The following is a 15638-nucleotide window of genomic DNA, read 5'->3' as shown; positions in this document are numbered from 1 at the left end:
TCAGGTTACTGAGAGTCTGCTTTTCTCAAGAAAGATCTGTTTATGTACGCCATGCCTTGATCAAAACAACTTTGAGGACCTTAGAATTTTAGAGATGCATGGAGCTGGAAAAGGCTACAAAAACATTTTTAAAGACCTGAGTTTTTACCAGTTCGCAGAAGAGAAATTGCCCACAAATGGAAAAATTCAGTACAGTTGTTACTCTCCCAAGGGGTCACAAAGACCACAACAAAAGCATTGCGTGCAATGCTGAGGGAGGTGAAAAAGAACCGAAGGATAACAGCAAAAGACCTGCAGAAATCTCTTGGACTTGCTAAATTCTCTGTTTATGTGTTCACTATAAGCAAAAAAGTGAAGAATGGTGTTCATGGAAAGACACCAAGAAGGAAGCCACTGCTCTCAAAAAATAAAAGCATTGCAGCACCTCTCAAATTTGCAAAAGACCACCTGGATGTTCCGCAAGGCTTCAGAACAATGTTCTGTGGACAGATGAAACACAAGTTGAGTTCTAGTAGAAACGTACACTGCTATGATTGGAGGAACAAGAGCACTACACACTAACACCAAAACCTCATTCCGAGTCTGAAGCACGGAGGGAGGAATATCATGGTTTGAGACTGCTTTGCTCCGTCAGGGCCTGGACAGCTTGCAATCGTTGAGGGAACAATAAATTCAAAATTGTATCAAGACATTTTACAGGAGAATGTCAGGGTAGCAGTACCTGAAGCTTACTAGAAGGTGGATGATGCAACCAGACAATGATTGAAAACATAAGAGTAATACAACAACAAGATGGTTTAAAAAGAAAAAAAAATGTGTTTTGGAATGACCAACCTAATTGAGGGCTGTTCATCAAGGTAGACCTGAGATATTGATGAACTAAAATAGTTTTGTCTGGAGGAATGGTCAAAAAGTCCTTTTTGCCATTGTACAAGTCTGATCAGCAGCTACTGGAAACGTTAGGTGGAGGTTATTGCTGCTAAAGGTGGTTCTATCAGCTATTAAACAGAAAGGTTCACATACTTTTTTCCAGCCTGGACTGTAAATGATTAAACAATGTGTTCAATAAAGACATGAAAAGTGCAACTGTTCGTGTTAATTAATTTAGGCAGATTGTGTTAGTCTACTTTTGTGACTTAGATGAAGATCAAACTACATTTTATGGGTAATTAATGCAGAAAACCAAATAATTGCAAAGGGTTCACAAACTTTTTCTTACAACTATAATTTATATAATTTAAATAGTTAAGTAAGTAGTGTGAAAACTTGTAAGGAATGATTGCAGGTACATTGTCACCACAATGCTTGGGCAAAAGATTGGATAAGTGGGGCAATAATTTCACACAAATAAACCTTGAGTTCCTTTCTTACCATTTTTCTTGCAGCTGCTTGTCATCTAATTCAGTAAACTGGAGCAGTTCAGAAAAATAGAAGTATCTTAGGGAAACAATGCAAGCAAGTTTCACTCATTTGATAACAAAATTTATCCAGACTGTCGTGGCTTTGAAACCATGCTCCAATGTGAGTTTGTATCTATTTTGTGGGAAGTACAAAGGTATATATGGTGCAAAGGAGGGGGAGGGGGAGAAATTATTAGCATAAAAAAATCCACCTATATCTGTGGCTCTCACCATCTTTTGCAGCTCTGTGTACTCTCCCTGCATCATCTTCACTCCCACTGCTTATGTCCACACAGATGACCTCCGATTTGGAGAGTCTTGGTGGGGCGGATAGAACCTCATCTGCTTTCTGAATAGTTTCCTCTGGAAGGACAAAGTTGTAGAGTCAATGCAACAGCATTTTTTCATTCCTATGTTGTTGAATTCAACATGTCAACAGATCCTGACCCAAGTACTCAACTTTCCATGAAGTCCATGCATGACCAATACTAGGAGAAAGTGCATTCAAAATTGCCTTCTCAGTCTACAAAACTGATATTTCACTGATACATTGTCTCAAGGCTACATCTAGAGGTTATAAAATAGAAGGATACTTGGTTCCAATGAAGCTGACACCTTTTAATCACCTTTCCTAATAATGAACATAACAAAATATACCACGATTATTTCAAAAATGTTTATTGAAATGTGAGTAAATAAAACAAGTCAGTTTCACAGGGCATAAATATTTCAGTACCTTTGATAAATCACAGAGTCAAAGAGCATGGGAACAAGTCCTTCAGCCCAGCTGTTCCATCCTGAACAAGATGGCTCAACCATTGGTTGTAAACCTAACTAATCCATGTACCTCATTTTTTTTCTCCAGTCCTGTTAAGGGTCTCTGCCCAAAAGTCATTTGTACTCTTTACCATCGACGTTGCTTGGCCTGCTGAGCTCCTCCAGCATTTTGACTGAGTTGCAATCCATATACCTTTTATAAGCTGTTACTGTTCCTGCATCAACCACTTCTGCTGGCAGTTGATCGCAAATAGATATAACCTTCATGTAAAATAAAAGTTACCCCTCAAATTCTTCTTAAATCTTTCATTTTTCATCTTACACCTATGGCCTTTAGTTCTTGATTCTGTTGAAAAAGACTGTGTGAATTCACTTTATCTATGCCCTTTCTTGATTTAATGCAATGTGGCGACCCACTTTCTGCACAGGCGAACCGGCTCACAAATAGCCAACGCGCGGGGGGAGACTTTGGTAATGCACCTCTGACGTCATTTCCGCCCGGAGAGGGCTGGTGCTAGGGATTAAATGCCAGCGCCATGAAGTTTGAATAAACTAGTCTCAAAATGACTTACTGACTGTGTGTCGTTATTTCAGCGCTGTGTGTAGCACATCGCTACATTGGTGACCCCGACGGTCCAAATGGGATTTGGACCAAAGATGACCAACTCTTCATCTGTTCATGCAGTTTTGCTAAAACTGCTAACTTTCTGGACGCTGCGACCACGCGTGTGGTTTAGCCAAGCAAAATCCCAGTTCCAGATTCGGCAAATATCTTCTGATTCCACGCGTTACTATCACGTGGTGAGCACCCTTGACCAGGAGACGGCTGCCCAGGTTGCGGATTTCATACAGTCGCCCCAGGAAGAAGGCAAATATGAAGCATTTAAAGCACTGCTCATTGGGACCTTTGGCCTCTCACGGCATCAGCGAGGTGCCCGCCTGCTTCACCGGGATGGTTTGGGAGACAGGCTGCCGTCAGCATTGATGAACGAGATGTTGGCCCTGGCTGACGGACACAAGTCCTGTCTCATGTTCGGGCAAGCGTTCCTAGAGCAACTGCCCGAGGACAGACATCTGCTGCTGGCCGATGCAGATTGCAGCGACCCCCGGAAGGTGGCGGCCCAGGCAGATGCGCTGTGGAAAGCCAAGAGGGAGAGCGTGATGTCCGTTGGTCAGATTACGAGGCCACTCGCCCAACAGCAGACCAGACCAGGCCCAGCAGGGGGGCGCACACAACAGAGGCAGGACTGAGGAGGCCAGTGAACAGTGGTGTTTCTACCGCCAGCAGTGGGGCACAAAAGCCCACCTTTGTTGTTGCCTGTCCTGCAAGGGCCAGGGCCAGCTGTCGCTAATGACTATGGCGGCTGGCCACCAGGACAGCCTCTTGTACATCTGGGACAAACAGTCGGGACGCCGCTTCTTGGTCAACACCGGAGCGGAGATCAGCATCTTGCCCCCGACGGGGTACGACACCCGCAACAGGAAGCCAGGACCTACCTTGAGGGCCGCAAACACCAGCACGATACAGACCTACGCCACCTGCACAGTGCAGCTGCAGTTCAGCACCAGCCGGTTCATGTGGGACTTCACACTGGCCGCGGTGGCCCAACCACTCCGGGGGGCGGATTTCTTGCGAGCTCACAGCCTGCTAGTCGACTTGCAAAGGAAAAGACTAGTACATGCCGAGACTTTCCAGACGTTCTCCCTGGGTAAAGCCAAGTTGCCGGCCCCACACCTGGACTCCATCATGCTGTCGGACAACAAATTCACCAGAATCTTGGCGGACTTTCCATCGATTCTGGCACCGCAGTTCATGGCAGCCATGCCCAGACACGGGGTACAGCACCACATCCCGACCCAGGGACCATCCCTCCATGCCCGCGCACAAAGGCTCCCCCTGGAAAAGCTCCACCTGGCGAAGGAGGAGTTCAAGAGGATGGAGGAATTGGGGATCGTACGGAGGTCTGACAGCCCATGGGCCTCCCCCCTGCACATGGTGTCCAAAGCAGCCGGGGGTTGGAGACCATGCAGCAACTACCGCAGACTGAACGAAGCTACTACTCCAGACCGCTACCCCATGCCGCACATACAGGACTTTGCAGCAAACCTGCAAGGGGCAAGAATCTTTTCCAAAGTAGACCTCATCTGGGGATACAATCAAATCCCGGTGCACCCTGAAGACATCCCCAAAACAGCACTCATCACCCCATTCGGCCTGTTCGAGTTCCTCCGAATGCCGTTCAGCCTGAAGAATGCCGCACAGATGTTCCAGCGGCTAATGAACGTGGTGGGACATGACCTGGACTTTGCGTTCATCTATTTGGACGACATCCTTATAGCCAGCAGTAGTCGCCAGGTGCATCTGTCCCACCTCCGCCAGCTCTACTCCTGCCTGGGTGATTTCAGCCTCACGATCAACCCGGCCAAATGCCAGTTTGGTCTCGATACCATCGACTTCCTGGGCCACAGGATTACCAAAGATGGGGCAACACCTCAGCCCGCCAAGGTAGACGCGATCCGCCACTTTGTCTGGCCCAACATGGTCAAAGGCCTGCAGGAGTTCGTTGGTATGGTGAACCTACCACCGTTTCCTCCCCTCAGCAGCCCGTATCACACGACATACCTTGATGTCGGGTAAAGGCAAGGACGTTACTTGGGACGAGGAGGCCGCAGCCGCTTTCGTTAAAGCCAAGGAAGCCTTGGCAGATGCCACGATGCTGGTGCACCCCAGAATGGACGTTCCGACCGCACTCATGGTGGACGCATCCGACACAGCAGTCAGTGGGGTGCTGGAGCAGCTCATCGAGGGGCGCTGGCAACCCCTGGCGTTCTTCAGCAAGCATTTACGACCACCCGAACTCAAGTACAGTACTTTCAACTGGGAGCTGTCGGCACCGTATCCAGCAATCTGGCATTTCAGGTACTTCTCAGAAGGCAGGACGTTCACCGCATTCACGGACCACAAACCGTTGATCTTCGCGTTCACGAAGGAGTCCGATCCCTGGTCAGCTCGCCAGCAGTGACATCTGTCCTACATCTCCGAGTACACAACGGACATCCAGCATGTCTCGGGAAAGGACAACGTCGTGGTGGACGCACTCTCCAGACCAGCTGTCCAGGCCCTGTCCCTGGGGGTGGACTATGCAGCACTGGTGGAGGCGCAGCAGGCAGACGACGAGATGCCCAGCTACAGGACCGCAGTCTCGGGTTTGCAGCTGCAGGACTTTCTCGTAGGCCCAGGTGAGAGGACCCTCCTGTGCGACGTGGCTACGGGCCAACCTCGCCACATTGTCCCGGCAGCCTGAAGGGGCGAGTTTTCCACTCCATACACGGTTTGGCGCACCCATCTATCAGGACTACCGTCCGGCTGGTCTCCAGCAAGTTCGCGTGGCATGGACCGCAAGCAGGTCAGTGAATGGGCCAGAACGTACACGCAGTGCCAAACAGCCAAGGTGCAGTGGCACACTAAAGCCCCACCGCAGCAGTTCGAACCCACCAACCAGCAGTTCAACCACATTCATGTGGATATCGTGGGCCCCCTACCAGTGTCCCGAGGAGCGCGGTACCTCCTAACTATGGTAGACCGGTTCATGAGGTGGCCAGAGGCGGTCCCGCTCACCGACACATCTGCCGATTCCTGCGCCTGAGCACTGACTGCAACCTGGGTAGCACGCTTCGGGGTACCGGCCCACATTACCTCCGACAGAGGCACCCAGTTCACCGCCAGCCTGTTGGGACCGCAGCTACACCACACAACTGCCTACCACCCACAGTCGAACGGACTGGTGGAACGCTTCCACCATCACTTGAAGTCGGCTCTCATGGCCCACCTGAGAGGACCTAACTGGGTGGACGAGCTTCCCTGGGTCCTGCTTGGAATTCGCACAGCGCCCAAAGAGGATCTGCACACGTCGTCAGCTGAGTTGGTGTACGGCGCGCACCTGGCCGTCCCAGGAGAGTTCATACCAGCCCCAAGGGGGCAAGAGGAAGAACCTGCAGCAGTCCTGGACAGGCTACGCGAGAGGCTCGGCAACCTGGCCCCCGTACCAACTTCATAGCATGGACGGACCCTGACCCTCGTACCCAGAGACCTGTAGAACTCTAAGTTAGTGTTTGTACGAAGGGGCGGACACCGGGCACCGCTACAGCTGCCGTATGAGGGGCCGTTCAAGGTGATCAACAACAACAGGTCCACGTACGTTCTGGACATTGGAGGGAAAGAGGAGGTTTTTACGGTGGACCGACTCAAACCAGCCCGTGTGGACTTGGTGCAGCCGGTCCAGGTTCAGGCACCGCGGCGCAGAGGTAGACCTCCCAAACAGAGGCTGATCCAGACTGTGGACATTGGGGGGGGTGTATCACCGGTTCTGGGGGGGGGGGTTATGTGGCGACCCACTTTCTGCGCAGGTGAACCGGCTCACAAATAGCCAGCGGGCGGGGAGAGACTTTGGTAATGCACCTCTGACGTAATTTCTGCCTGGAGTGGGTGGGCGCTAGGGATTAAATGCCAGTGCCACGACGTTTGAATAAACTAGTCTCGAAACGACTTCCCGACTGCGTGTCGTTATTTCAGCGCTGTGTGTAGTACATCGCTACAGCACCTCCATAAAAACACCTTAGTCTCATACACTCTAGAACAATACCCTAGACTGTCTAACCTTTCCCTAAAACAGAGTCTCTCAAATCCTGGCAGCATCTCTGTAAATCTTCCCAGTTTAGTAACAGCTTTGCTCTATCAGTGCGACCAAAACTAAACACAAAGCTCCAAATGCAGTCTCACCAGCATCTAATAGCACTATACTATGACCTCCTAACCTCTATTCTCCATGCCCTGTCTTACGAAAACAAGTGTGCCTAAAAGCTTTCTTCAACACCCTGTCTGTCTGTGATTCTACTTTTGGAGAACCAAGTGGTCCAAGATCCCTCTTTTCTACAAAATTTACCAGGACACTGCTTTTCACTGTAGAAACCCTACTTGGATCTGACTTTACAAAATGCAGCAGCATGCATCTATCTGAACTAAACTCAATTTGCTATTCCTCCACCCACTTACTCAGCTGATCAAGATCCCCCGTAATTTTTGATAATCTCTTCATTGTCTACTATACCACTTATTTTAGGATATACTATCTACTTTCGGCCAGAAATGTCAGCTGTACTTTTTTCCATAGATGCTGCCTGGCCTGCAGAGTTCCTCCAGCATTTTGTGTGTGTTCCACCTATTTTAGTTTCATTTACAAACTTACTAACCAAACTTTGTGCATTCTTATCCAAACTATTGTTATCCAAATTCATGACAAAAACATTGGCCCTGCTCCAACCCCCAAGGCATACCATACTAGTCATAGGTTTCCAGTGCGAAAAAAACCTTCTAACATCACCCCCTGATTTCTACCATCCAATTGTATCCAGCACCTCCTGGATTCCATGCCATCTAACTTTATGGAACAACCTACCATGTGGAACCCTATCAAAGGTCATACTGAAGTCCATATAAACCATGTCCACTGTCCCACCCTCGCCACTTTTATCAGGCACCTCTTCAAAATAACTCAGTCAAGATCAGAAAAATAATCCCCCATGCATAAAGCCATGTTGACGACCCCTAATCAACCCCACTCATTCCAGATGTACATTTATCTTCTCCCTAAAATACCACAGATTTACTGGCCTAGTTTTTCTTTGCTGTTCTTCTTAAATAAAGGCATATTTGCTACCCTTCAGTATACCAGCACCTCACCCATGGCTAACAATTATCTCAGTCAGAACTCCCACAATTTCTTTTATAGCCAACTACAATGTTTGGATGTACCTGGGGGGGGGGGGGGTCTTTTAAGGGGATTTCTTCCCCTTAATAAGAAATACAACTTTCTCTCCTCTATCCCTAAAGCACCTGTACCCTAGAATATTAAGCTTCTCGTCCTATCCATCCCATAGCCATGTTTCTACTAGTGGCATCAATTTTTTGGTCACACATAATGCTATCAATTTGAATGGAATGCTAGTTAAATGGGAATATGCTTAAAGCAACTGCAAATCTGGCTTAAATAGAAAATGCTTATGGTATTGAATTTTACCATGCACTGGCACTTCTACCGAGCATGCATAGAACAAAGAGCATCACCTCACGACCCAACACCCACCCTGTGGAAAAATCAATTAAAAGGAACCTATTAATAAATATTCCAGAGAGGGACACAGCATAACCATTTCTAGCCACCTAACCATTTCTGTGTGCATAACTACAACAAGTGAAATGCTTTGTGAGGCCCAAGGGGTTTATTGTACACTTCACTTCCTACGGACCTGACATTTTAAAATATGTTTTAACTGGCTTAACTGCAAAGGGATAAGAAAGAGTATCAAACTGTATAAAGAAGTCATATTTGTATAGTTTTGTTTTTAAAAGTACATTTGCTTACCTTCATTCCAAACAGGTTCATTTTTTAAAGTTTGGGCATTAGACTCTGAGGATGATTAAAAAAAAATAGATTTTAGAAACATTTAAAACTTAAGCTGATTTAAGATTATTTTAACATGATTATATCCACCTCTCAAAAACCCCTGGGCTCATGGCCCACACTCTCTGTAATATCAACCTAGACTGACTCTCAGAATTCTGTATTCTATTTCTGGCCCCATCCATTTCTAAATCTTTGACTATCAAAGCACACCTGGGATTACCTCTTGGAAAGCTTTCCCTTTTAACATCTGCTTGTCCTATCATCCCATTTACAATAACAATAATTTTGTTTTAATACTGCCTCACTGAAGCATCTGGTGGAATTTTACTATGAGACCTTTATACATTTGTAATATTGATGATGAGGCATCTGTTTGAAGTAAATTTAGAATAAATTATCAAGCCAAGAAAAGTTGGAATTGTTCAATGCTCAATGCACACTGGTTGATAGGGACGGAAGAAACCACTGACCACTGCATGACACCTTCCTATGTGACTACAGGCGATGTAGAAGCTGTCCTTGCATCTCTTCCCTCCCTGTCATCAAGACACAGTCTTTCCAGAAGCAGCAACTCTTCCAATCCAGTGAACTGCATTTCATGTTCAAAATATGGTCTCTTCCACATTGAAGAAAACAAACATAGGTTGCTTGCTTTGTGAACCATTGGTGGTCCACAGTGAATCTGAGTTTCTGTTTGCACAGCATTTGCATTCTCCATCCAACTCTGACCTGTCTGGAGCCTCCAACATTGCCTTCACCAGCCTTTTATCTAATCACCAGTCCTTCAGCATTACTGAATAAAATACTGGAACTTTTTTAATATTTCATTTCTTATTTAGAGATACAGCATGTTAACAGGCCCTTCTGGCTCAACAAGCCTGTGCTGTCTAACTACACTCATATGACCAATTACTCTACTAACCTGCATGTCTTTGAGATGTGGGAGGAAACTGAATCACCCAGAGAAAACCCATATGGAGAATGTACACACACCTTACAGACAGTGGAAGAATTGAACCAGAGTTGCTAGTGTTATAATAGCATTGCACTACCGTGCCTCCCACTTAATATCCTCCAGCTGCTACAATATGGCCCACTGCAGGCATAAGGCAAAATACCTTATATGATTGGGTGGATGGCTGCTATCAGGATTCAATGTCGAATTTTCCAGATTTAGGCAATTTTCTCTTTTGCCTTTCTGCGTGCCTGTGATTTTGGGTAGTTTTTTGCAACTCACTTACACAACATCTCACATCCCTGCTATCAGCAACACAATGCAAACAAAATAGCATAAGCTGTAAGTCACATCTACTCATTTGGTCTCATCCTATCAGAGATATTCCCTCCCCAAACTTCCTCTGAATCTAAATATGTTTCATCTCTTGCCAAGTTCTGATAAAGGATTTCAGATTGTGAATGTTAATTCTATTACCACAGGTACTACGTGACCTGTTGACTCTTTTGGCATTTACTATAAGGTGAACATCTTAATCAAATTGACCAAGCATGAAACAAAACCTTGTCGTCTGAAAATTTCCTCAGGAACACGCTAACAAGTAAATAGACTAATTTGGCAGTCATCATCCTAATCTTACCTTGTAATAGTTCAAATGGCAAGGTGGGTAACACAAATTCCTTCCTTTGTTGCTCGAGCCTTTTTAGGCGCTCTAATTCTTCCTGCTGCGCTGCTTTGGTTCCAGCTTCAAGTTGGTCCTCCCGTAGTAGCTTTCTGGGACACCAACAAAAAAAAAATCAGACATGGGTTCAGTGAACATAGTCCACACGTGGCTTATAATCCCATGAATAACCAATACACATCACTGTAAAAGTGTATGTGGTTAAACAAAAACCAAAACCCCAATTAATCAATCTATAACTTCTTGATGTTGTTCCAGTAAGGGAAAAAAGAAATGAGTGTTAAAATAACGCCAGCAATATCATCCACCCTGCTTATGGACAGTTTGCCCCACTCCTATCAGGGAAGAGCCTATATGGAGCACCCACTCCAGGACCATTCGACTCAAAAAAGTTACTTCCCACAGCTGACAGGCTGATCAACACCTCCATCCATTAACCCAAACCACCACCATCACTATATACATATCACCGAGTGTCACTTTATGTACATCAATCAATGTATAAAACAGTTACTTGTACATTGTGCTTTATAGGATTGCTTTCATATTTATAGTTATTGTGTAGTTTTTTATTGTATTCTTTATGATTTTCGAGTTTTTATGCTGTATCGGATCTGCTGTAACAACCACTTTGTTCTCCTTTACACTCATATACAAGAGAATGACAATAAATAATCATGAATCTTTAATATCAGTTATATTGTTATTGGACTTTATATAGAATTGGCAGGGAGGACACCAGACTCATTACCTGTGTTGGTACCAACTGTTACTGGTTGAGTCCCATTAAGTACTCATTATCTGTGAGTACTTAATGGAGTAAATGCCTGATCTACATTTAGATTTTGTTGTGCCCTTCATATTTTGTCCCCTACATCAAATAAGAAAGAATATAAGCTTTAACAAGTCTGTATTTCCTTATTTTCCATTTATTTTACCTTATATTCTGTCATTTCTATACCGTATACTTATGTAAAACTTTTACTGTCACCTTTAACATCTGTCAAGGCTTTGCTTATGTCCTTCTTTTATCTTGATCCAATCTCTTGCCTTGTTCATTTATTAGAACTACACAAGTGGAACTGATGCATTTATGGGGTACGTTCTGGTTTTGTATTACACTACACATCTTATCGAAAGATTTCAATGAGGTGCTTGTTGTAACACTTAAATCTGGAGTCTTAGCTGTTCAGTATAGTTTAGTTCATTTGTTACCTCAAACAAGATTTGTTCATATAAACGATTCCCTTCACCATAGGGCATTTCAGATTCAGTACAGAATTCAGATCCGATACAGCATATAAAACACGAAAATCATAAAGAATACAGTAAAAAACTACACAATAACTATAAATATGAAAGCAATCCTATAAACCACAATGTACATTGATTGATATCATTGTACATCATTGACTGATGTACATAAAGTAACACTCGGTGATATGTGATGGTGGTGGTTTGGGTTAATGGTCAAAATTTGAAATCAATCTTTTTACTACTACTTCATTAACTAATCACTTGGGTGTCAGTTCCATTCCAGACTTCAGCCCATAACCATGCAACAAATTGTTAGCAGTACATAAAGAACATAAAAATAATAGCAGGGTAGGCTATCTGGGTGTCAAGGCTGCTCTGCTATTCAATTAGATCATGGCAGATGTGACCAAGGACTCGGTTCCATGTACCTGGCTTTTCCTTATAAATGTTAGTTCCCCTGCTACGCAAAAACCTACAGTTTATCTTAAATGTATTTAATGAGGTATCCTCTGCTGCTTGACAGATTCACCATTCTCTGGGAAAAGTAGTTCCTTCCTGTCTTCATTCTAAACGTACTCCCCAGAATCTCCTAGTTCTTGTCTCACCTACTAGTTCAATAACTTTCATGCCTATATCTCATCTATACTTTTCAGAACTTTGCATGTTTCTAAAAAAAGTCTTCGGAATTCTAGTAAGTGTGGTTCCAGACAACTCAATCTCTCCTTGTAGGCTAACCTCTTCATTTCCAAAATCGAACTGGTAAACCTCCTCTGTACTGCCTCCAAATCCAATACATCTTTTCTCAAGTAAGGAAAGCACAAACACACACAGTACTCCAGGTGCGGCCTCACCAGTACCCTGTAAAGGTTGAAAACATAACCTTCCTGCTCTTAAATTCAATCCCTCTAGCAATGAAGACCAACATTCCATTTGCCTTGTAAACCAATCTTTGGCAATTTGTATACCAGCACTCCCAAGTCCCTCTGCACAACATCACACCGCAATCTTTCAACATTTAAATAATAATCTAAGATTCTATTTTTTTCCCTTCCAAAGTGGGTGACCTTGCACTTACTGACATTGTACTGTATCAGCAGCCCCCTGCCCACTCTCATATCCTATTTATATCACACTGCAGACTCTTCACATACATTGCACAATGTGCTTTTCTACTTGGTATGGTGTCATCATGGGTAGCAGATCCCTCTTCCAAAGCGTTAATGTAAATTGTGAACAGTTGCAGGCCAAATACTGACTCCTGTGGAATCTCGCTCACCACTGACTGCCAACCATAGTAACACCCATACAGAACGCAGAGTACATTAAAGATGAAATGCCATACTTCAAGATTCATACAGCACATATTTTTAATTTTATCTATCATCCCGAGGCCACTTTCCTAGCAACTTAGTTGGACAGAAACTCACTAGTCCATCATTACTGAATAAAATCCTGGGACATTTTAACTTAATCATTGTATCAAAATATATCATGAAATTTGTTACTTTGTGGCAGCAGTACAGTACAAGGCATTAGAAATACTGCAAGTTACAATATATTACAAATGAAAGCTGTAAAAGAGAATAACGAGATACCGTTGATGAACTTGTGGACTGTTCATATATCAGATGGCAGAGGGGAAGAAGCTGTTCCTCCATCACACAGACTTCTGCAATTCAAGAAAGCAGCTCACCATTGCCTTATCAATCCCGATAACAGAGGCAACATGATAGTCTTTCACAGATTCCAAGAATGAAGTTTAAAAACAAACAAGAGAAAATCTGCAGATGCTGGAAATCTAAGCAACACATACAAAATGCTGGAGGAACTCAGCAGGCCAGGCTGCATCTATGGAAAAGAGAACAGTCAACATTTCAGGCCCAGACCCTTCCACAGGACAGGACTTCTCCAGTCCTGCTGAAGGGTCTCGGCCCGAAACATTGACTGAAATGAAGTTTAAAGAAGTGCTTTTCTACAATATACAGGTGCCCAAAAGTTAGCAAGTGTAGTCTAACCATTTTCTCTTCCAATTCAGTTCTATTCCTTTCATTGTTATGACTTCAATATCAATATTTTAGTGCGTTAGTGCTAAATTTAATTTATTGCCTCTATTATAAAAAGCCTTCAATAGCCCTTTTCCTCGAGTTGTCGAACACCCGCTACTTACCTTATTTTTAGTGAAGTCATTGAACAGAAACGGGCCTCTCATTCCAGATAGTCTGAGCTGAGCTATTACTCTTGCCTAGTCTCATCAACCAGGACCATATCCCTCCATACCCCTCCCATACATGTACTTATCCAAACTCCTCTTAAATGTGGCAATCAAACCTGCATCCACCACTTCTGCTCACAGCTCTTTCCACACTCACACTACGCTCTGAGTGAAGATGCTCCTGCCCAGGTTCCCCTTAAACATTTCACCTTTCACCCTTAACCAGTGACCTCTAGTTCTAGTCTCACCAAACCTCAGAGGGAAAAATCCTGCTTGCATTTACCCTATCTATACCCCTCATAATGCAGGATTACCTTGTACTTGGAAATCTACAATCGTGATATAGATCTAATCACAAACACTGAGCACCTTTTTCTGTCCCAAGTCTGAATGCATACATTTCTGTATCATTTCCTCTTTCTTACAAAATTCTCATCCAGCTCCACATTCTGGCCTGCAGCTTTCAATTCTACATCACCTCTTGAAAGGTATTCAAAACACTTTTGTTAGTTCAAAAATTCCAGTGGCTGTTTCACCATGCATTTTACCTGTACTTTCCTTAAAAGGCATCCTTACTTTACTATTTAGTTGTTTAGGATACTAGCATTATTAGCAAGCCCAGCATTTATTGTAACCCTAATGAACCACTGCAGTCCTTCTGCAGAATGTACTTCCACTGCTGTTGAATGGAAAGTCCCGGGAATTAGACCCAGAAAACAATGAAGGGACCAAAAATTATTTCCAAATTCAAACAGTATGAAACTTAGAGGGAACTCAGAGGGAACTTAGTGTTGGTGTTCCAAAAGTACTAACTGCCTTTGTCCTTCACTGCAAATGTTATGGGTTTGGAAGGGCCGTTAAGAGTACCCTGAGCAGGCTCCAATCTATTTTATGGATGGGACACTGTTGGAGAGGAAATAAATGTTTACAATGGTGAATGCGATGCCAATGCTGGTGGGCTGCCACGCCATATAATTGTCAATTTTCTTATTCATTCAACCGGGAAAGTGGCTAGAATTCCACCACGTCCTTGACTTGTGTTGGTAGAGTTAGAACACAGTGTACATAACATTGCAGCAAAGCCCTTTGGCCCATGATGTTGTGCTGACTTTTTAAACCTACTCTATAATCAATCTAACTCTTCTCTGCATTTTTCTATCATCCATGTTGTTGTAATGTGAGTATTATTAAAAGTAAGTTAATACTAATCGGGAAGCTGTTGGTAGCAAGAGACAGGTTCTTTACTTCCGCTCCTTTTACTCCTGGTATGCATTGTATATAGTTCCTCCACCCATGCTGCACGAGGTACCTGGAAGCCTCTGTATTGTAAATACCATTTGCCGTCCCAGATAAAGAAGCTCTTTTGGCCATCGTTGAGTGGTCTTTTTGTAAAGTAGAAGTTACCACACGTTTTTGATGTAGCTACTTCTTCCAGCATCCCTGGCAGAGTGTTCCACACAGCCACCACTCACTATATTAAAATCTTACCTCTGATATCTCCCTACACTTTCCTCCAATCACCTTAAAATTATGCCCCTTGTATTAGCCATTTCACCCATGGATATTCACTCTATCTATGCCTTTTATCATCTTGTACACCTCTACCTAAAGTCACCTCTCATCCTCCTTCACATCAGAGAGAAAAGCCCTAGCTCGCCCAACCTATGCTCTCTAAGCCATGCTCTCTTAATTCAGGCAGCATCCTGATAAATCTCCTCTGCACCCTCTCTAAAGTCTCCACACCTTTTTTATAATGAGGTGATCAAAACTGAACTCAATACTTCAAATGTGGTTTAACTAGTGTTTTCTAGAGTTGTAACGTTACGTCTTGAACTCAGTCCCTTAACTAATGAAGGCCATACCCTTTCATTGAGTCTCACACTGCAGGATA

The 15638-nt window shown here is 44.0% G+C and overlaps 1 protein-coding gene across 2 annotated transcripts in view; it reads right to left on the bottom strand.

Annotated features, from left to right (window-relative positions):
- rad54l2 (RAD54 like 2) overlaps positions 1 to 15638 on the bottom strand; it is a 202173-nt gene that overhangs the window by 69851 nt on the left and 116684 nt on the right. For both annotated transcript variants that reach the window (XM_059944447.1, XM_059944448.1), the window contains exons 4-6: positions 10237 to 10370; positions 8600 to 8644; positions 1632 to 1763 (exon numbers count right to left, since the gene is read on the bottom strand). In XM_059944447.1, the coding sequence (XP_059800430.1) occupies positions 1632 to 1763; positions 8600 to 8644; positions 10237 to 10370 (311 nt within the window). The remainder of the gene's footprint in view (positions 1 to 1631; positions 1764 to 8599; positions 8645 to 10236; positions 10371 to 15638) is intronic.

Source organism: Hypanus sabinus, chromosome 19 (genome assembly GCF_030144855.1).
Source record: "Hypanus sabinus isolate sHypSab1 chromosome 19, sHypSab1.hap1, whole genome shotgun sequence".
NCBI classification, from domain to species: domain Eukaryota; kingdom Metazoa; phylum Chordata; class Chondrichthyes; order Myliobatiformes; family Dasyatidae; genus Hypanus; species Hypanus sabinus.
This window is presented reverse-complemented; position numbering and strand designations above follow the sequence as displayed.